The following is a 23,194-nucleotide window of genomic DNA, read 5'->3' as shown; positions in this document are numbered from 1 at the left end:
CAAATATATATTGTAGCTTATGATGAGAAATTAGATTCAAAGAATTTTGACTAGCAGCTTGATGAAACACTCTTTACTCACTTTTAACATTTTACCTTGTTCATTCATGGCACTGGGGAAGGTGGACACTCAGATCACAAAACACCATACTTTCAGAACTTTACTAGTTTTGAAAAACAAAACTTTCCAGAGCTTGCCCAAGTAGAATCCAATTGTCTTATAAGATTAAGTGCTTTAAGGGATAGAATAATCTATTTATTAGAGAATGTTTGATTCCAAATCAATGCAGCAGCAGTAAAGCAGAATGTATCCTTCCATTAGAAACATTACTGCTCATTCTACACATCAGGACAGGTTAGTGGTACTTGTCTTCAGGCCAAACACCCTCAAGCAAGAAAGAACCGCTTAACACTTAATTGGCATAAAATCACAATAGTCTTTTCCTGTTGGGATTTTTGGGTTGGTATTATCAACTGAAGTTGATCTGGGACTGTTGCTGGCATTCTTTACCAAAACACAAAGGAAGTACTTGCTACCTATGAGTCTGACAGGCTCAGCTTTCTTTTTTTACAGATATATTGAGTTAAGACTATTGCTATGCATAATCTAAGTGATACAGAACTGTAAACCCTTTCTCAGCATTTATGTTGCAGCTGTGCTTTTAAAGCACTTTGCATACATAATTTTGGTGAATGTCAATTTCAAAACGACCACCCTGAAATCACTTTTTATCTTCAAACTAATGAGAACAGGCAGTTCACCACAACCAGATAAGCATGAAAGTTTTAATTTAAAAAAAAAAAAATACAAGTTCCAATCTCGTTACTTCTGAGCATTTCCTAATTTTGTTAAAGAATCCACACTGCTTGCCTTTCAACTTTAATTTTCCTTGTAGGATAAAAAAGAAACAACACAAAATGAATTATTGGTATTAGATTGTAATGTGAAAAGTCAAAATCGACAAAGACACCAATAAAAGAGGAACAAGATAAAAATGTATCCATTACAATTTATTTTCTACAATACTTCATTAGAGGGTAAAGTTCAATGATTTACACCCAGAAGTTATATAGCTAGGAGGCAACCAAGTGTAATAACAAAGAATTGGTCTGACATCTCTGCATTGAAGGTCAAAAGAAATTCCTTGCTTTTAAAGGAAAAAGAAAAGAAAAGTAACAACCCCAAAATGTCACTCATTTTGGTGCTAGAAATCAAACAAAACAGCACTCAGTCAATGAAGACTGCAATGTTAACAATGAATCGGGGAAAACAATTATGTGCAAAACTTAAAATTTTGGTTGAAATGTACAGATTACTTCGCCTTTATGGTCTTCAGGTGCAGTTTTCTGCTGATCTGATATTCTGACCATAAAATCTTTCTGACCAAAATGCCTCTATCAAGATAGGCTCGTTGTCATTATGAAAAGGGGTGGGGGGAACAGTGAGACTCCAGTGATGAAAGACATTATCTGCTGGAGAGAAAAAACAAAAACAAAAACCATGCACTAAAGATACATGGCTGCAGCAAGGAAGATTCCCAACTACAGTTGTCTTGAAATAAACCCATCTAGACCAAAAGGCACTTACTTGTAGCTAAGGATGAGCCAGTTCCCAATCAGACCAGAAGACTATTGCTAAGGTCTTTATACAATCCTGCTACTCACTAATCAGCTGAAAAATACAACTGGTTACGGCTGCAGAACAGGCGGTTCTCTTTTAGCTATTTTGTTGGTTCCCACATCACTCAAATATCAGTGTTGGCTCATCTTGGTGCATCACTGCTATGTATGAGCCAGATATAGTGTCATCTTCTGCAGACGACTTATTCTGCCCCATACATTTTGCAGGAATGACACAACAAACACACTTGTTCAAAGATACTGTAACTGAACTCCATTATGAGACCAATGCTGAATGTATCCATTTCTCAGGACTATTTCGTGCTTCATGGCCTGCTTGCTGTTCCACTTAGTACAAGAAAACACCACAACCCAACTTTAACAGAGGCATTTCCATTTATACAGACTAGGTGGTTGGATGGAAATAAGGGCAGGGAATGAGACCACCTCTCACTCCAAAACCAATTTAGCTTACTTCAGTGAAATGGTTAAATTAAACCAAGTAGGTCAAGTCACTCCTAAAAGTCTGTTCTTTAAAATGGCAACTAAGGTCCCCACCTGGCTCCTGAACTCCCACACCCATTAAAATGAAACCAAATAATTAACACTATACACTGTTGAAGACACGTAACAGGGCAAACATTTTTTTTAAAAAAAGCAATATCGAATAGCCTGGCACTATATGCCTGCATGACCAGTCTCACCGAATGTGCTCAGGGGTGAAAGATTAGCACCATTTTTTTTTCCTTTTTGCTTTTAAAAAAATCTTTACAATTTAAATTCTAAAGTAGAACACTTGAATAGTAATTAGTGTAGCCCTATGTTTCAATACTGTCTGAGAGCAGAGATGGATGGCATGACCACAGCTGAACTCTCCTCTCCCATCTACAATCTCCCATCAGTCCAGGGCACCTGGAACATTAACTACAAATCACTCTAATTTGTAAGAAGACTGATTTATTCTCAGTAGCAGGAAATCATGAAACAGTCCCTTCACATTCAAACACATTTCATCATCATTAGAAGGGAAAAAAGTGGTAATCCATACAAATGATCTGATACAAAACCAAAGCTGGGGCAGTACTGCAGATATCTGGAATATGAGCTCCTCTCTCTCTCTCATTCCCACCCATAACCATCTAGATATGTGTTCATTGACAAGCAAAATTTTAAGGTTAGGTTTTCTTCTGAGACAGGAGGAAGAGTGGTAGAAAAATAAGTAATTTGGAGGCTTCCTAGATTCTCTGATCAGTCCTTTTGCCAGGAAGATAATATGATTGCCCTCTTCTAGCCAGCAGTTCACTTAGATGCAACCAAGCCAGATACTGGCAAATATTGCTCACCAGTTCATATGGGCTATTCATGTCTACCTCTCCAGTAATCCAACATCTATTCAGTCTGCCTTTGAGGCTTTGCTTCAAGATAGAAGGCATTAATCTCCCCTCACCCTCCCCACCAGGGCAATGTTCATTCACCAAGAATCTGGAAACTTGCATCCCACAGTAAAAGATAATTCCCAGATAATTCCTGGCTTCCCATAAGCCTTCCATAAAAGCTACTGTCCTTACACATACTGCATATAAGGTATCAAATTCTCATAATGCTGTGCTCTCCACCTGTATTTTTTTTAATCTATCAATGCTGATTACCAATATTTCCACAAGTCCTGCACTACCATTTTATAGTCCCTGTGGATTCATTTAAGAATGCCTGCATTCATGATAACACATAGTGACTCACACAGGAGAATTAGGATAGTTGAATGGGAAAAAGAGCTTTCCAGTTATGATTTGATGTACCGGCTATTCAGCAACAATAGGAAGGGCAATTTAAAAATCCACAGGATAGTTAAACATGGTTGTGAGTTAACTTTGCGGGGGTGGGTTGGGGAGGTATGGGTTGAAAATATTCCTTAGGTTCCAGTTCTAAGTACACTTATCTGGAGGCTATGTACTTTTAAATCAATCTGAATGACTTCCAATTATATGTATCTAGTATTGAAGCACCAGTGCAGCGATGGCACCTATATTAGATAACCACTTAAAGGCTAACATTTACTGTGTATTTCATTACCTGGATATCAGGGTCATGCTAAATAAAACTGCTGCCAGTTAAACACAGGTCCCATGGAGTGTTTCCTATACACAATTTTCACGTCCTTTTTGAATTGCTTTAACGATGGCTTTGTGGGGAATAATATCAGCCCCAATCCAACAGCAGACCATGCTGCTTGTATTTCAAGTTAGAAACCCAGGGAAAAACCCCAAAGGAGAGGGAGATTGTACTTCCAGTAGACCAGGAAACGCAAGCTACTCCGAAACATAACCCAGAACAGTTCACCTTCATTTATGCATTACTGTCCTATCTAGTGGGCTACTTTCCTTCTTCGTCAAAACCAAGAGCAGCTAGGTGTGAGAACTGAACCCTCCTGGATTTGTGCACGCAGTAAATTTCATCTGCAGTAAATTTTGTTTCCCCTTTCAATTGCCATCTTCTGCGAAGAGGAGGGAGGAATCTCTGCTGACATACATCCTTGTAACACGTCATGTCATCTGCTCGCCTGGGGTGTATAAGGACTAATCAGCTCATGGTAGATAAATATCAGAGGTTAAAAAAATTAAAAATAACCTAAAAATATGTTGTTGCACTCCGTTGCCCAGACTGCCAGGAGAACTCTCCTACTTAATCAAGGGGGCTGTCACAATTAACAATTCAAATGAACACAGTGCAATTTAACACACAGAGCAATCTGAAGCGGTACTGCTGTTCCTCAAGGTTCTCTCTACCCAACTGCAACTGTTAGTCTTGGAGCCTCAGTCCAACTGAACCCTCATTCTGAAGGAAGGATGAGGAAAGGCATGGGCCCCTGAAGTTCAGTTGCACTCACTGGTATCCCCCATCCCTCAGTCAGCTGGAAGGCAGACTTGGCAACGGAAGCTAGCATCATAAAATGGTGCAGTAATAGAAGTAACTGGACCAGGAAGAGGAGGCATCTGCCCCAATGATGTCATAGCCGTTAGTGGTAGCTGGGGGGCGGGACTGGTCATGCAGCCTTGTGTCAGGAGTAATGATTGTAGAGGGGCGGGGCATGAAGAGTGCCATTCTGAAAACAATGCTGACGAGAAGCCATGTATTCTGCATAACTGATTGTCACCTTCTCACTGCGGTATCTGAAAGAAAAAAGCATTGGATCTTTTTAAAAAATACATTTGTCTACGAAACAAAGTCAGCAAATCACCAACAGCTGTATTCGGAATTCTGTTGTAGCAACAAAAATTGTTTAACCTTTCAAATTATTTATTTCAATTCCAGCTTAATATGGATGAGGCCCACAATCCACAGGGGCTCAGTAGTCATTGCCGACTGGAGCCCTTCTAAATGGCTGCAGAGTGGTGGAAGGTCCTTCTCTTCACTGCCAGATCCCTCACTCACTCCTTTCCTCTGTGCTTGCTTCTTCTTCCTATTTGCCTAAATCTGCTGGTAGCGGCTTCCATTTGCTTCCTTACTCTCTCCCTCCAGGCATAAGGAGCTGGAAGTGGATGCTGCATCTCGTCTTGCTGCCTAACCATCACACCAGTGGGCCCAAAAAGAAAGCATACAAAGGAGGAAATGGTAACTGATGGCAGAGAAAAAGAAGACAGCCACCACTGTCAACAGTGGGGAGGAGTGTGTCCCAGCCAGCCCAGTAACCTGGGTGTGTGGGTGTGTGGGTGTGGGTGTTTAGGCACCACTGTTGGGGGCAGTGAGGAAATTCAGAAAACTGCAAGATCTGGAGCACAAAGAGCAATCTTAAAACTTACCATCAGCAATGAAAGTAGTAATGACTTTAGTTGCTGACAACTACCAAAAAGTAAAATATGTCATTTACCTGGTGAGTTTAATAGTTTTCCTAAAATCATTGGTAATTGGAGCCTTAAAACCACCTTTCCTGAGCAAGGAGTCTATTGTCTGAATCTGATCCCAATCTGTTAAAAAAAAAAAAGCAAGCAGCAGTGAACAGGCTCATTTCAAGAAAAAGGGATAGGCTCTCAAAAGAAAGATAAGCAAGTTCAAATTACTGTTCCAACTGTTCCAACAAATTCAGTTCCAACTGAAAACAACAATTTAGTCAACAAAGTCATATGACATTTCCAATTATCCTATTTTAGTCATATATAGCAATCAAGTTAGTCACATTTTTAAAGTAAGACACAGCTGCACGTCAAACACAGTATAAATCCACTACTCTCCAGTAATGGTGCAGTGCGGAGACCTGATTTAATGAATTACACTTTGGTCTTTTGACTCAATTCCAGGAGGAGATGTGATCCTCTGAATGGTGGAAGAAATGTTTTGAACAATTACAGTGGTAGCAACTGCTGCATTCTTCAACTGTTGTCCATGTTTGCAGCACAAAACTTAGTGCTGAGGGAGGATAGAAGGGTCATCTGACGTTGTGCTTGTGTGATCAGGTGAGGCTGAAGAGGAAACGCACACACAATGTTGAAAAAAACCTCCGAAGGGCAAAACCTGATTCAACAGTAAACTAAGCCAGGCATTCTTTATGGCAAGGGGATAGGAGGAAGAACACCAAAGTCTTAGCAGTAATAAAGAAAATTGCTTTTAAGACATGGTTGGTCTTAGGGGGAAAAACATGTGCCATTGAATGAATAACTAGCACTGTACCTTTTGAGCATTTTAAAGGGCAGATTTTTAAAATAATTCAGCCATAGATAATTAATGGCTTTAGGTGACCTCCACAGCTGCTGTATAAGCCAAAATCCACAATCCAAATCCTGATATTTAGACCACTTTCCTTCAGTGTAGATTGTTTCAAACTCACCTTGTTCCTTAGCAACCTCAGGTAAATATGTTGCTGTGCGTTTGACACCTTTCTCATTGATGAACTCAATTCTGATTCCATGGATTCCCACCTAGCAATGGAAACATAAACGTCAACTGAGATGTAGTTCCTGTAACAATGTACAAAACATTTTCCAGCTGCCATGCATCCTACCAGCAGTCCAACCTTGTCAGGATAAAGGCCTCCACCTTGCTTCCATTTCTTGCATCTGCAATATCATAAGTCATTTCCTAGGACAACTCTATTGTGTACTGCCATCTCTTTTGGCCCCAGAGGCAATTTCTCCAAGGCAGACCAAATTAATTAGTTTCAGCAAGCCCCGCTATTTCAAAATGTAAAATATATGCCCTTCACCCCATATGCCACTATAACAGTATGGTCTTATGCTTGTTACACAGAAGCAAGTCCCAAAGCGTTTAATGAAATTTACTTTCATATAAATGTGCACAGGATGACCCTGAACAGTACAATCCTAATCATGTCAGGAACTTTGATGGGACTTCTGTTGAATTCAGTTAAGTGGAATTAGGACTGCAAAGTTAGTCTAATAATTATCTTCCCTTCTCATACGCTGAACTGAAGTAATATTGATATATTATTCCACTTTTGCATTCTTTGTCAGTCTTCCATCTTTCCAACCTCATTTTTCTAGCTATATAACCACAATCTACCCTGATAATAAAACAGACACATTACCATATACTAACCCGAACCCAAATGGTATGAGACAGTGATGCAGAGATCCAAATGCACCTGTTCTCACCTCCCAATCCAAGTAGTCAGTGGCATCCTCAAAATTAGTGAGGAGGGAGACAGAGCAGAAAAGTTTAGGCAGCTCCTCACGAGTCAGGGGTGGAAACCTGCTGTCCTTAAGTGCACTATAGAAGGTGAACAGAACACACACACAACCAAAAACAAGCACATTAAGGTTTAAATCAAGCATTTTCTTACATTTGCAGCCTCATTTCATCCCAGGACAAGGGACATCACTTTAGGTCAGAACAGGTTTAAGCACATTACATGGAGAATTAAATAAAATACAGAATGGAACACCAGATAAACCAAAGGTAGAGCCATGCACTAAGATTTCTGTCTATGACTATTACAATGGTGAAATGGGAAGAGATTGAAATGCTTCCCCAAAACACTCATATTCTGCCAAGAACCCGGACAAACTGGATTTGATGCTAGTAGAGAATACCTTGCCTTAGTAACGAGCATGCCGTTACCCTTATGCAGGCTATTGATCACAATGAGGCTTCCTTCTGGCTCAAGCGAGCTGGCCACCTAGTGACGTGGCTGCCTATCTCAGCAGCAGGGCTGCTGCCTGCCATTCGGTTCTGCTTTGCAGCCTTATGTCTTCTTCCAACCATATTCCCCCTGGGGGAGGGGTGCTTTTGCAAAGTGGGTGTGCACCCTTGAAACCCCCATCATGGGTAAAAACAATAAATAAACCACTAACTTACATTGTGCCTGTAGGTTATAGGAATCCAGTGCACTGCTAATCAAAGTACTGCTAGAACATGCTTGCATCCAAAACTGCTACTTTACATACCATGCTTTGAAGATGGTTTTTCAGCCCCAAACAAAAGAATGCAGTGTACCGTTTAACTGGAAGCCATAGTACAATATGCAGTCAGCTACAACAGTGACTCCTCAATTCTAATTTTGTGTAGCAGAAAATTCTGGTGGAGAACATCTGCCTGAGCAGCAGGATATAAATGATGCCTCAGACAAGACATAGGAAGTCACAACATGGATGCCCCACTGTGCCTGGTTTCCCATCAGACTTGAGGCAGTATGGATGATGTCTTTACCTGGTTAATGTGTATTCCCTGAGTCCTGAGTGAAGATTCATGGCAGAGAAAGTTCCGATGCAGCCCCGAAGTCGCTTGTCTCGCCCTGTCTTCCATGTCACAAAGAGTGGACTGAAAATGCATAACACAAAAACTCCATCTTCAAATAATTCACTACTACAGCATTCCTGATAGGTGGCCATCTAGCCTCTGAGAAAACAGCTCATACTGATAGGAAGTTATTTGTTCAGGTCCAACACTCTGAAGTGGCAAAAGAATAAATCTGCTGCACCTTCTATGCTGCACCTTTCAAATATTTTAATATTACCTCTTAATAATCTCTTCTCCAGGTTAAACACACCCAATGCCTTCACACTTAATTTTATTACAAATTAATCTTTGCCTACAAATCTGGAAGAGCTTCCCAGCTACACTGAAGGTGGCTGTGAGGCCTCTCCATAATAAACATTATTTTTTATTCTTACACAACTAGCATATGTCTCAAATTTCTTTTGGGGGAACACGGTTGGGTAGGGGATAGATAACTCTAGTGACTCCTGGATGAAGCTGATTATCTAGATTTTTGATCTGGTTTCTAGTAGTCTTGGGCAGCGGCGTAGCGTGGGTTGTCAGCACCCGGGGCAAGGCAAGTAATTTGCGCCCCCTAACCCGGGGCAAGGCAAGTAATTTGCGCCCCTAACCCCTAACCTGCCGTCGCTGCCAGCTTCTTCTTGCTGCTGCCTGGGCTGGGGTATTTACGGTAAGGTAGCCACGGCGGCGGCGGCGGGTCTGTGTCAGGTGATCTGAGGCGAGTTGCCGCTGGCGCTGCCGCCCAAACGACGCCGCTTGCCCGGAGGAGGAGGAGGGCAGAGAGGCGAGGAAAATGCAACATGGCCCAGCAGCGGCAGCAGCAGCAGCAGCGGCAGCGGCGGGGCTGTGAGGAGGGGCTGCCTGGCGCGCCCTCCGCGGCCCTGACGCGCGGGGACCGCGGCGAGCGCTGAGAGCTGCTGCCTGCCGGACGCCTTCAGCCCGGACGCGCACACAGCTTGTCGGTTCCGCAAGACATGGGGCTCTGCTACAGCCTGCGCCCGAGGCTCTTCGGCGACTCCGGAGGTGGCGAGCGCCCCCCCCGATGTTGCGCCCGGTGCGGCCGGCCCCCCCTGCACCCCCCACGTTACGCCACTGGTCTTGGGACAAATCTGCTTTTAGGACAAGGTCTTTACTGTAGTCATCCTTGAACTCTGAAATGTTCAGTTTTCTTATCTTTGTCTTCTTTCCAAAGGCAGTACTTTTTGAGAGCTATGCCCTCTGCTGTTTTATTTGAGTATTTTGTATTTTAGCTTAATAAAGGTTGCTCTGAATAGATACAGATCGCACCAGTAAAAATACAGTAAATAATTAAGTCACAAATGTTGGGATGCAGCCCCCACGTTATCTCAACGAGGATAATTCAAGAAATAATCTTGTGTCACCTTAAAGACTAACAAATGTATTATGTCATAAACTTTCACAGACTACAGTCCACTATCAGATACATGAAGTGTTATCCTGGGTTGCAGGTAGGTAGATAGGTACACTTTCAAATCTCTTCTACATTTTCATCTCTCTCTTTCCCCAATGCATACAAAATTGGAGGTAACATTCTCTAACCTCAAGTGCTAGCCACAGTACCAATAACTTTCCCTATATTGCATGTAAAGCTTATACTAAAAGACCACAGTATTCCCTGCCTCAATTCTGAAAGTACTTAAGTCACATGCAGGCAGTGTGCAGGATGACATTAGAGAGCAAATCATAACTCTAGTGCTGAGAATGCCTAACTCAGTTACTGCTCCAGCCACAAACCACTGAGTAGAACTTATAAAGCAGTATAAGGAGGATTTCAAGTGGCATCTCATATGGAGGCTAAAAGAATATATGATGGGCCACAATGAAAGAACAAATCAGAATAAAACAACAACAACAAAATACATCCTTTTTCTGATTCAATTATGAGTATATACTTCCCCTGCTGTGGTCCCAATCCAATCACACATCTCCATAGCTGTTATTTGCCCCAAATGAGAACTGTGATTGGCATATCAGGATTGGGACTGTGGTTGGGGAAAAGGATTTTTTTTTTGCTTTGGGCTACCTAGGCATTTGAGAAATTTTCAGTAGCCTGGTTTGCATGTAACCCTGGCTAGCAGCTTAACCATGGTTTGTTTACTGCCAACAATGATTTAAAGCTGTATTTTTTATTGGCTTCTAAACCTTGATTTGTATTAACTATGGCTTGGTGATGTGTGTGAACCCAGCACCCTTCCTAAACCACCGCACCACAAATCCTCACCAGGCTACAAAGGCATGACAGAAAGAGCAGCTGGGGGGGGGGGGAGAGACCAAACTTTGGAGAAACTAGTCATGATTTGTTTGACCTATGAGACTTGTGGTTCATTAAACAAACTATACCTGAGTGTTATGTGTGCATCAGAAAAGAGCAACGGATCCTAAGATCAGACCTGGTTCTCCAAATGAACTTGCAAATCTCTTGAGTGGATTCAGCTTTGTAGTTGAATCTGAACAAGTTGCAAGAATTGTGATATGCCAAAAAAATTAATAGGGTGCAGAATGGATAAAAATCTGGATATTTCTAGAATTAAAAAATTAGCAGGGAAACCCTATGTTACATCCCACTAACAACTTAATAGAACAAAATAATAATTTATAATAATAATTTATTATTTGTACCCCGCCCATCTGGCTGGGTTTCCCCAGCCACTCTGGGCAGCTTCCACAGAGACCAAAAATACACTAAAATTCTGTACACAGTGTATACAGAAATGTAATCAAAATAATTTTATCTTAAAAAGTACATTTCAATTATAGTATTCCTTTTTTTAAAATACCTAGTGTACAATGCAGACAAAAAACATGTTTGTGTTGAAAGAACCCAATTCAACAACAGTGTTATATATTTGTGAGGAACAACTGAGAGACAACAAAGTACCAAGCCAGTTTTTGAGTTCACCAGATGTTTTCTCCAGGATGGATATTAAGCAAATAACAACCAAAGAGTGTGCACATGTGTGAGAAAGAAAGCAAGATGAAAAAACTTGTCTAGTTTAAACAGATTTAAGATGAAATGGAAGTGCTTTGTGTATGAGCTAAGCAAGGCTGATGGACTGTTCATACTGGGGTAGTCAATATGCCTGGCCTTTCTCAATCATGTCAGATGCAAGAGCGAGGAATAGACAGAATTAGAATCCATTTATATCAGGAGCATATGGGCTACATAAGGAACCCATACCCTGTGGAACAGCTGAAGGAACACAGGAAGCTATCTTATAACATGTCAGACCATTGATCCGCCAAGTTCATTATTGTCTATAATGACTGGCAACAGCTCTTTAGGATTTCAAGCAGGGAGTCTTCCCCAGCTCTACCTGGAGATCCCAAGAACCTTCTGCCTGCAACTTCAATGCTCTACTACTCAGGTATGCAAGGAGTTCCAGATTCAAGCCACTGCTATAGCCTCTCAGCAGTCACTGTTGGGAGATGTTCAGACTGGCACACCTGAGTAAGTGCTGTGTCATCCAATCAGGGAAAATGCTGAATTGATTGACATAATTAGCTAGCTGCTGTTTATTGTACCAGAGCTCATCATGCATTTTGCCCTCAGTGCCAACTGACTGCTTCACTTACTGTAGTAATCAGGCCATTTGCAAACTCTGAGGAGCCTACCCACTACCTTCATTTGAGCATGGAGCCATTACAGACCCTGAGCTCTAATAATAAGCCAACCCTTTCCAGGTCAGAGTTCCCATCTTGAGACCAGTGAGAACTGGCGGATGGGATTAGTGCCATCCACACTGACAAAAGACAAAGACATTTGTTGCTGCAAATGAAAACTTTTATTGCACAGTATCAGGTATTTCAATTTACAGAATCTCGCTTTTCTACATATAGTACTCAAGGTAGCTGGATTGATATATATGGCTAGAATCACAATAGTCGCAACTGCCGGTATCGCTTTAGGCTTCACTTGAGATCTGCATGGCACTGGGAGTGGAATGTGTCCTGTTCTCTGCACCTGGAAAATCGAAGAGACAAAGGAGAGCACTAAAGTAATAGTCAGCATAGTCTCTGGAGCTATATGTGTAATAGGTGTTTGTGAGGAGGCGATTTGAGTGAGTGCCATCACCTAGGTGCTCATCCAATACCCTTAGCCTTAACCTCCCTCCCTCTGTTGGGTGAGAAAGTGTAGAAACTGAGACAATACCTACCTCTCTGTTAGGGAGTTACAAAAGAACTCTGGGTACTGCATTTGTCCTGTTCCATGTGTCCAGGCTGTCACGATCCTGTATGACAAAAAGAATCATGAGCATGTGTGGCTATGGTCTGTCCTTCATTAATAGAGTTTTCTTGCATATGGGGGTTTCATGGCCACCAGGGCACCCCTTTCTGCATGCTTAGCCTTGTGCTTCTTTGTAAAGGTGTTTCTAGGTATGACGAGAAAAAGGATCCTTCCACCAATATAGTTTAGCCAAGATATAGCAAGGTTGCACCAGTTACACTTTGAAAAGATTTCCCTTTCCCCTTGCTTACCTCTTCAAGATGCTTTGTTCTTGCATCCTTGGCTACAGATGAGAGGTATTGTTGGCTGCTTGTGTCCTGAGGCGATATACCTGTATGGGTTCTAAGACAACAAGTATCGGCAATGTGTTCTGAGTCCAAGATGTTCGTGACAAGTGCTAGTTCCCCCTTAATGCGGGAACCAGAGCCGTACAGCTCCATGCAGCAAATGCTATCATCTGAGTTATGTTTGGGTGTTAGATGTTGGTGGGGATGTGCTGTGACTAAATGCAAACTTAGTTTGAATCCTATACTATGCCAGGGCAGAGTAGGGTAGTTTCTTGGTCTCCATTGAGCTTAATGGGTTAATTGAGTTATGACTTGCACCTCTTTTGTTGGTGTAACCATGGAATTGTAGAGTTGGAAGGCACCTCAAGGGTCATCTAGGCCAAGCCCCTGCAACGCAGGATGCCAGGCTGATGTACCTGTAGTAGGTACAAGGGGTGTTTAGAATTTGACACCACTCCTGTCCTCCCATTCCACCATCCAGTTTTGGCTCCTCCAGTGACAGAGATGCACTTGCAATGATAAAAGCACTGCGGAAAATTTAATAATAAATAAAATCTCAAAACGCTAACTGATTTCATGAGGAGTAAGCCCCCGCTAAGTTCAATGGAATTTACTCCTCGGTAAGTGTATTTAGGATCTTCTTTATTCCATCTTAAATGTTCAGTTGCAGACATGAGCTCTCTCATCACAATCATCAACATCTTCCCCCATCCCTTTTGACTTAATATCCAGCCTGAAAAAGAGATCTGGTGAACCTGAAAGCTTGAACACTACCTTTGGGATATTTCAGCTGGCCTAATAAATTATACTATGGTAAGTTCAGGTATCACCCTGGAACATAAACTTCATACAAACAAATCTGCCATGCCTATACTTAGAAACCTGAAACTGGACCCATGACCCTTCATCAAACAAATTGAATCAGCACTTGTTTTTAATGCAAAAAACAAAGCCACACAAGGGACAGGTCTGACTTTTGAAGTCAAGTATTAAAATAATGACACAATTGGTAAAATGTTTTATTTAAATGTGTAGGATTCTCCTGGACCCAAGTACTAGTAAATCATTACAGGTACTATGATCTAGGAGGCATCATCTGGTTATTTAGGTTGGAAGAATAGAGAGATGTATTAAAGGAATGCAATTTCCAGCACAGTGCAGCTTTATCAAGTGCTGAAAAGACAAGCTTCTCCTAAGTCACAAATATTCAGGAGGTTATTTCAAGTTCTAAATAATTGTGACTAAAATGAAACCTTAATATGCCACCTCTTGCAACCAGCAATGTTCCCCAGGAGAGCACCTGAGTAATAAACCATGCCTTCCCAAACCCAGTGCCCTTCTGATGTTGCTGGGGTATACTTCCCATCAGTCACAGCTAGCATGCCCGATTGTAAGGATAATGGGAGTTTTAATCCAACATATCTAGAGGACACCAAGCTGAAGAAAGCTGAAATATGTAGTGCTATCTCCCTCCACGTGATGCATGCTTTTTCATCTTAGAGGGAGAAGTCGAACTCTGTGTAGTTGACTCCATACAGCCTTATGTAGAGACCAACTGCACACACAAATAAGAGAGGCAATCAGGGTTGCCAATTCAGTATCACACTGCACATGAGTTTATCGGCTAGCCTTCACCAACCTGGTGCCTTCCAGGATTTCTATCAGCCCCAGCCCACATGATCAATGGTAAGGGATGATGGGAGTTGTAGCTCAAAACATCTGGAGGTCACTAGGTTGGGGAAGGCATTCTGTGTTAAGAGTCTTTGGCCTTTAAAACAGAAAACAACACACACAATCTGACACAGCAGAAGCATATCACTCTCTGCTGGCATGTCCTTGGGCAGACTGTTTAACTTGTCTGCTGTATTCAGATTCCCACTACTGGGGAGATGATTAGCCCAGCATTCAGTCAGCCTTCTTGATATATTACACACATCAAAACTACAGGAAAAACAAGAGAAGTGACAGAGTGCACAGCTGGTGCATACTTATTTCTGGATAGACGAGATCAGATCAGGTTCCATTGATCAGCAGTCTAGAAGTGACTAATCCACTTCAAAGATGCCCTAAAAGCACCATAAGGGTCATGGATGGATGGTCACTTTGGTTCCAAGCACGTTGTTATCAGAAGACTGTACACTGGACAGTTCTGGGGAGAGGGTGTGAAAATTTTCGTAATCCTTTTGACTGATCTTGAGTTAACTGCTCCAAACTTTGACAGATAAGAGCACAGATTAGCTGATAAGAAGCATTGTTACCCACCTGGTGGTAACTTCTGATCTTTAAGATGCCACTTCCTCAGGATGCCCCTTTTTGGTCTTGTGTTGCTATTTGATAAACTATTCCAAAGTTTTGTTTCCCTCTCAACAGGGGTCTGAGTATGTACAGCTAGGCTGCGCACACAAAAAAGTGAATACTAAAGATAGAATGACCACATCCACTTTCTATTCCTGTGCTAATTCCACAGACACAAATCTCTGGAAGAGAAGGGAGGGCAAATCAGGGGAGCCAAGATGAAGGGATGGCTCAGACAACACAGATTTCTCACTCTCAAGAAAAACTCCAAATTCTAGGGTTGAAAAAATGCTTGTTTAGTCTAATCAAAAACTCTGGACTTTTACTTGCTAACTTTCTCCCCCCCCCCTAATTTCAACATACTACTACAGTATGGCTATAAAAATTAAACTCAAATTCCTATGAATGTGCAGCAAACTTTTGGTACTGCTCCTGAATGGGGAAGATGTAAGAAATCAGCATTTTTCAACACTAGCTTCCAGATTATAGGAACCTAGGGCAATGTGATTTTTCTAGCCAGTTTATCCAGATTTGGTCCACAGAAAGCACAGGCAAAGACACTCATTCTGATATGCCTGCAGATGTGGTATAATGTGATGTTACTGTGATAATGTTGGGTTTCAATGATCACCTTCAGAAATATATATTTTTCTTTCTAGCGGCATTCAGATGATCATATATTGGCTTAATAAACCAAGATATAAATAAAGCTGGTACCAATGCAAGCAGCCACTTCCTTCCTTGGTGTTTCTGAATGCAAGGTACAAGTCTTCAATTAGCAACAGTGTCCATCTCTTCCAACTGGAAACTCCCACAACTAGGTTCAGAACAAGCCAAGATCTTAAACCAACTGCCAACAACAGTTTGATTTTCTGGCTTGTTCCTGACTTGGTAATCATAGTTTTACAGTTCAGAAAAAATGGTTAACTGATGATATCCACTTTGTGTTCAGGTACACCATAAGGGGCAAGTTGCATGCGTGGGTAAAAATTTTGGGCATATCTTTGCTTATTAACCCAATATATAATTGTCCAGACTGGACCAATCTGTCTGTAGAGAAAATAATGCAGGAAAAGTGATCAATCACTATTTCCCCAGCAAATATATTGGCTCAAATCTCAACTTATCAAGCTTCTGATTTTTTTTTGGGGGGGGGGGGCGAATTTTGGATCCCTTAAAGTCATTTATCTCTCAATACATTTTCCTAGGAAAATAGAAGATTTCAGACCATGAGTCTAGACCAACCCTGATCATGCAGAGCCAGTGGTGGCTGGCCTATGGCTGGGAAGCACAGTTTTGTTTTTGTTTTAAAAGACAGCTATGTGGGGCAAATACTCTTTATCAAAAAAAATAATCATGTCATGGTTCAACAAAATTCCAGTGAAATCTGCATTAGAGGCAAATGATCTAAATATTTGAAAAACACAATCTAAGCTAAGAAGTGCTAGGGAGACACCAATTATCTTTTCAAGAACGGGATCCAAATGCAACCACAGCTATGCTACTTTTGAAATATCTGCTTCACCCTTGGATCTAGCAGGCAGCCACATATTTTTTCTGTTGGAGACTCACAATATTCACATCACTCAAACAACAAGTTAGAGCAAAAATCAGAATGGAGTTCTAGGGGAGCAAATTCCAATCTTCTTCATAATATTCTTAAAGAGCTGCCATTTAATAATTATAAGGTATATAATGCACTGCATAACCTATGCCACACTAAGCAAAGCTACCTCCTCATTCCATTTCACTTCAAACCTCTTCTAAAAGCTGTTTTCCTGCTTCCTAGTTTCCCAATTAAAACCTTTACACCAAATGCAACTTTTCTCAACAATAAAGAATATGTCGTGTTATAATGGAGCCACTTACAAATTATGCTCTGCAAACGTGAAGATTCTAATTGCAACAAAGAAAGATATTGAATTTGATATTGTAAAGTATATATAACACAGCAACAAAGTATCAGACTTCAGTATAAAACACTACCCTTCTCAGTTCTTTTAAGGGTGGAAAACAGACCCCTCTGATCTCAAGTCTGGTTAATACCGACTGTGGAGTAGCATTAACTATGGATAAGATGGGTGTCATGATAAACCTTTACCATAAGGCTTGCTTTGGCTGGGGAATTTGCATTGGAGAGGCGAAGGAGCATTATATCCTTTGGCCTGCTCCCAATCCCTTAACCTTCTTTAGTTACTGAGAGTGCTACAATGTCAAAGGCCCTGTAAAATCCAGTGCTTGAATATGCGCCCCGTAGGATGCGCATGCCCATTTTAAATGTTTGCCTAATATAGATCAATCTACCTATGCTTCCACCATTTAAAACAGTTTCATTTGAAATTTTATGTCATCCTACAAACATCAAAACAGCGCTGCAGATTCCTTCTTAACAGTTTACCTGTGTTCCAAATAGCCCTACAACATAAGAACTTTGGATGATGAATTTTCAGTTTCCCTCCCATGCCCATGGATTTACTCACTAGGGGTCATTGGTAAATCGAGGAAGTCTTGGCTGAGGGAAACCATAAAGATGACAGTAGAGTACATCAAAGCAGTAGCAGCACATCTCCGCTGTCACCACTAGGTTTTTGGTGCTGTTGGCAGTTCCATTAGGCCGGGCGAGTGGGCTCAATGCTCCTGAAGTGGGATTCATTCGCGTAATTGGAGAGTTTCCAGGGCATAAAGTCAAATCTGATACGTTCTCCCTTCCATTGCCCCCATCTGCATGCTGGTGGTTCTGAAGAGGACCTGAACTAGAGACTGGCACGGTTGTGGCTTGATTCCCGTGGCTGTGTGTTCCACTTCCAGACAATTTGGGTTTCTTTACCCCACAACAGCCTGCTGCCAACTTGGGCTCAAGTGGAGGAACACAGCGTCTTTTTCCCATCCTGATTCAGCACTTGCTGTCTGGAGTACTGTAGAACCCTGGCAAAACACACAATATGCAACACATAGCATTATACTAAAAGAAAAGCAAATTATAAGGATGTATTTTTTCCACAGTAAGAAAACTACACCTCTCACATTAAAAACTCGAGTTCCATAGCTCACATATGATTGCACAAGACTGGAAAACTAAATAGAAAGCAGACCGATGTGCACAGTTATGAAGACATTTTTTACAAAGGTCATGTAGACTTTATTTATGAAAAGGAACATTACCGTGAAGTTTGCATGAGCAACATGTGATCCAATAGTTAAATGTAACTGCAGACAATTTGTGTGTTTTAGTACCTCATACAGCAATAGGAATGGAGAGTAGTCCTCAACCTGAACTATCTTTGGATTAAAGCAGAATGCTGCTAGATAAACCCAAGAAAAACATTCCAGATGTGCTCAGTGACATCATCACACATACAATTGGTTGAATGGCCACAGTGCTACAAAGTGCTCACTGTATGCTTGCAATTTTAGTTTGCTTTCAACCTAGGGTTTCAGTTCACTTGCAAAATACTATGTCCAAGGCACAGGGAACTGTGAAGTCTTCCAGATATTGAACATATTCAGTTTAACAGACTTGGCCTTTTGCTAGAACAAAGGCTGCAGCCATTTCACTATCTTCTAGATGTGCAATCTTATAACTTAAGAGGTTATTCTTTCTATCCATCCCTTGCTCACACCTGTCTCGCGAAAGTCTGATCAGCAGTGATAGCCCCTACACCTACCAGCAGGAGACAGGTATATACTGGGGCAAAAAGAGTAGGTGAAAACTCCCACTGTCATAAATACTTTGGAGGAAGAAGGCAGTATACTAGTCACCTCTCCTATGCTAGTTATTAGCCTGGTAGAGTCAAGAGGGTGAGTCTTCCTTTCTTGGACATTCCCATATGCAGGTCTACTGCTGCCACCCTTTCTTAGGAATTAGTGCAATTTGCCCATTATCACTGAAATACAAATAACCACCAAGGAGTTTGATCAAGGATCCCTCTAACAAAACACAGATAACAGATAGCAATGAGACCTTCAGCCTTAGATTTTGAACTTTCTTTTATGTCACTATCTTAAATTCAAATTAAAAACTGAATAGGACAATCTTCTCTGTTGGGTGTAGGCCTCAGTCCTTGGTTTGGTTTGGGGCTGAAAAGTGTTAGTTATAAATGGAAGGTTATACAAGGCTATGAAAAAGGAGGGAGAATTCTACAATTGTGGCTGCACCTGTGTCAATGGCCTAGTTAGCATGCTGGCCAGAACTGCCTTTTGTATGCAACACAAACCTAGGCGCATTTACTCAGAAGTCAATCCAAAGCATGCACAGAATGTATGATGTTTGCAAGGGATTTTATAAGAAAATTATTATTCCCTATGTGCAAATGGTCAGAAAGCAAATGTAGATGAAACTGGCTGGTGTATTCCAGATGCTAACATTTTGTAAATACCAGCAAAGAGAAAGAAACAATTTAACAATGAACCACCTATTCAGTTCTATTTTTATCCAACAATTAACTCGCCATCCTACCCCCACCTGGCTGCAGTCACCTCAGCATATGGAAAAAAGGGTTTTATAGGCAGCAATTACTTATAACATTACATCAAATAACTTTATTGCTTTGCTAATTATTGGGTTGAACACCCTATTTCATCTCAGTTTGAGCTCTGTTACTGAAACAGGGCTGCAAAATATATAGGATATTATCTAACCTTGGCATCACTTTGGAAATGTGCAGCAATTGTAAAAAAAAACATAAAAAACACCAAGCTTAGGGGTTGGGGCGGGGTGCAGAAAGAATACAGTAACATTGGAGGTTGTAAGGTGGGTAAAGCTCTTCCCTTTCATATGCTTTTTGGTAATACCAGTCACCAGTATTCACAGCATCATTGTGCCATAAGTTTCAACATATTATGCTTGAGATAATACTTACTGAAAGCAGAAACCTTGTATTGCCAAGGGGGGAGATGGACAAGTGGAAGGGGAAGCTATTTTATATCTGGAATGAATTTTCTTTTCTCACGGCCCATTCCTGTTCCCCAAATCTGGAAAAAAAACATTCAGGAAAAAAGGGCTATAAAATCATATCTAGGCAAAATTAAACATTGAATTAAGACTGAATCAAAATTAAACACTGAATCAGCTACTAGACTTGCACTACCTCACTACTACTACGACTTGCACTACTAGACTTGCACTACCTAAATGCACTACCTCGTTGCTAGTGAAATAGATGGAAAGAGGTATAGTAGGTTAACACAGTGTACGAGACAAAAAGTAAATGTGGGCTTTTCTATCTTTTCTGTTCTTGACCCAAAGTCCATCTTACTCCTACTATGACATGCACTCAGAGAAACTACTGCTTTGAAACCATTGAAAGACAATGTTACTGTATTTCCTTATGGGGTGGGGGAACTTTTGTACAGAGAGTGTACAAAAGATAGTGAAAGAAGCAAAATGAAAGAGCTAATACAGGAAGAAATACCCTAGAAGTATTAGGTGCAGGGTGCTTGGGCCTTATTTATTAAAATATTTATATACTGCCTTTGGCAGAGGCATCTCAAGGTGATGTACAATATAAAATATTATACAAATACAATCAAAATAATTAAAACACTTGCAGACAGACAATAAGAATATCCTTATAGAATCTTATAATAGCTGGCATCAGTAGCCAGCAAATGCCATGATAAGCAAAGTTTTCAGCATGTGCCAGAACTGCTTTACTGTTGGCATGTGCCTTATTTCGGGGTGGGGGGGTGGGGAGAGACAATTTCATACAAGTGTGGTACTACAGAAAACATACACTTCCAAAGGTATGCATGTTGGCATAACCAGGAGCACCTCTACAGATGATCCTCATGACCAGACATGTACTGTCATCTTAGCTCACTTAGTTTAAGACCACACTGACACTGGGATAGAATACACCGGCATGGCTAATTATCTCCTCTAGTACATCAGCCACACTTGCAGAGAAGATAAAACAGGGGTACTCTGCTCTGGTGAAGCTGAATAAAATGTTAAAGCCATCTCCAAGTATGAGATCCAACTCTTTCACTATTTCAACTCAGACATATACAAAGCTGATGGCACTGATAGCATTAGAAGGCAGATTACATAGATAAAATGATTAGCAACAGGAAGACACAGCAAAGGGTAGACACATTTATTAGAGTAGTCGATGGGGGCAAAACCAGCAGCCGAATGTCTTATGGAAATAGTTTCAGAAAACCATCAGAGCAAGCATATATATTCCAAAATGCACTTTACATCCTAATTCCTAATAATTTACTTCCTAATTCCAATGAACTTTACTTCCTAATTAAGTCCACGATCCTATGCTCCCTTATCTGGAAGCAAAAACCCAGCTGGACACAGCAGGTTGGTACAAATACACAGGACCTTATGGCAAACGAATATAAAAGACTACAGCCTGCAATCCTAAAAGACACGCTAGGCACCAAGTCCCACTGAACTGAAACGGAGCTTATAGCTGAGTAAACCTGTTTAGGAGCGAAGAGCCGACCTACGTGACTGTACTGAATGCAAGAGGAGGACGTGACTAGCCCTGTTCCATAAGCATTTCCGCCGCCGTAACAAGGTATTATGTCTCATCTATCCTCAAAACAGATGTACAAGGATAGCCGGGCTTGCCCAAGGCCACCCAGGCGGGTGAACCGAGAATTTGAACCGGGTCCAAGCCCCGGTCTGTAGCCGCTGCACCACGCCGGGAGTCGGCGAATAAGTAGGTTGAAGGGCCCCGTGCACGAGCATGGGGAAAGCAACAAAGCGGGTCCTGAGGGGGGGGGGGCGCGAGGAAGATGCGGGAGGGGGGAGACATAAGACGGACGCCCCAGAGTCCAGACCTGAAGAGACAAGGAGCGAGAGCGGCGCAAAGGAGGATGAAGCCCGGGGGGTTTGAGGGGAATATGAGGTGAGCCCGCAAGGGGGGGGGGTAATATCTGAGCAGCCCCCCCCCCCGCGGCGAGGACGTGAGAGCCCCCACCTTCTCTCTCCCCGGAGCGGAGACGGCTCCCTTCCCCAGTTCGCCGTTTCAGCCCAACCAACGCCGCCGCCACCAGCGCTGCCGTCGCCGCCGCTCCTGCTCTTGCCTCCCCGCCGCCGCCACCAGCGCCGCCGCCGCCGCCACCACCTCGACTGCCCCGCGCTTCATGGAGCCATGGGCCGAGGCGGGCGAGAGCCGGAGAAGTGGACCCAGCGGGGCAGGGGAGGACGAGGCGGCCCGGGGACGGGGGGAGGGGAAGGGGGGAAACCGCACAGCGAAATCGGAAGAGGAATCCCGGGCTCGCCGCCGGCTACACAGGGAGCTGAAGCAAGGCGGCACAGAGCGCAGGTCCTCCACTATCCCGGCGGCCCCTTCGCCGAGTGTGAGGTAATGGGGGAGGAATGTGCACGCCGATCCGCCAGCCTCCCGTCCGGCCCCGCGAGGACCATAGACGCAGCGGGGAGCGCCTCCTACAAAGAAACCATAGATCCTCGGGAGCAGAGGGACTTCCGCCCGCCGACGCCTGATCCGTTGGAGGGGGGGCGGGTCATGTGAGACCGTGAAGGCGCGAAAGAGACCAATGGAAATAGAAGCCGCCTCTCCTTCCTCCCCGCCCTCGTCTTCGGAGCGGGGGCGGGGGCGGGTCTGAATAGGTCACGTGACTCAACGTGCCGCCTGCCCCCCCCAATCGGTTTTTTTAGACGGAGAAGGAAGCTCGAGGCAGAGGGAGCGTTACCATCAGAAACGCGATGTCTTTCTCCATGGGTTAGAAATGTCGCCAGAGTTCTGTTGTTTATAGCGGGGGTGCCGTGTACCTCTGAAGCCCAAACGCCTTCAGTCAGGAGGAGGTTCAGTTGAGGTCAAGGGGAATTGGTCTCCAGCAATTGTGCTTACAACTGCAGCCTGAATAGGCACTCCAGTGCGGTGCATGTGGTTGTCTGCTGCAGGCAGAAATATCTCCACACACACACACACATAAAGATATTTTTAACAGCTTAAAGGCCAAGGATTTATCGATTGATTTACTGTATTTGTAAACAAACAGCCAAGGCAGCTCACACTAAGAATTAAAAGAATCATAGA

At 42.5% G+C, this 23,194-nt stretch overlaps 1 protein-coding gene and 1 long non-coding RNA gene across 6 annotated transcripts; both read right to left on the bottom strand.

The window, feature by feature from the left end:
- Positions 1-995: 995 nt before the first annotated feature.
- On the bottom strand, positions 996-22,255 carry AMMECR1L (AMMECR1 like). 2 transcript variants are annotated; one of them, XM_081861731.1, is made up of 8 exons: positions 22,112-22,252; positions 20,036-20,147; positions 17,657-18,101; positions 8,280-8,390; positions 7,226-7,340; positions 6,442-6,532; positions 5,488-5,584; positions 996-4,789 (listed from the first exon to the last, which is right to left on the bottom strand). In XM_081861731.1, the coding sequence occupies exons 3-8, from the start codon at positions 18,061-18,063 to the stop codon at positions 4,678-4,680; spliced, it is 933 nt and encodes a 310-aa protein (XP_081717857.1). In that variant the 5' UTR covers positions 18,064-18,101; positions 20,036-20,147; positions 22,112-22,252; the 3' UTR covers positions 996-4,677. The 2 variants fall into 2 exon arrangements, with proteins under 2 accessions (XP_081717857.1, XP_081717858.1); XM_081861732.1 differs by lacking the exons at positions 996-4,789; positions 5,488-5,584 and adding an exon at positions 5,598-6,076 and having other exon boundaries at positions 22,112-22,255.
- Positions 11,073-17,614, bottom strand: LOC309341873. 4 transcript variants are annotated; one of them, XR_014156605.1, is made up of 5 exons: positions 15,144-17,568; positions 14,870-15,030; positions 12,846-12,936; positions 12,524-12,598; positions 11,073-12,330 (listed from the first exon to the last, which is right to left on the bottom strand). It is a non-coding gene; the product is annotated as an uncharacterized lncRNA (long non-coding RNA). The 4 variants fall into 4 exon arrangements; XR_014156603.1 differs by lacking the exons at positions 14,870-15,030; positions 15,144-17,568 and adding an exon at positions 17,575-17,614; XR_014156604.1 differs by having other exon boundaries at positions 14,870-17,568.
- Positions 22,256-23,194: the final 939 nt, after the last annotated feature.

This window comes from Podarcis erhardii (genome assembly GCF_964252035.2).
Source record: "Podarcis erhardii genome assembly, chromosome: 5".
NCBI classification, from domain to species: domain Eukaryota; kingdom Metazoa; phylum Chordata; class Lepidosauria; order Squamata; family Lacertidae; genus Podarcis; species Podarcis erhardii.
This window is presented reverse-complemented; position numbering and strand designations above follow the sequence as displayed.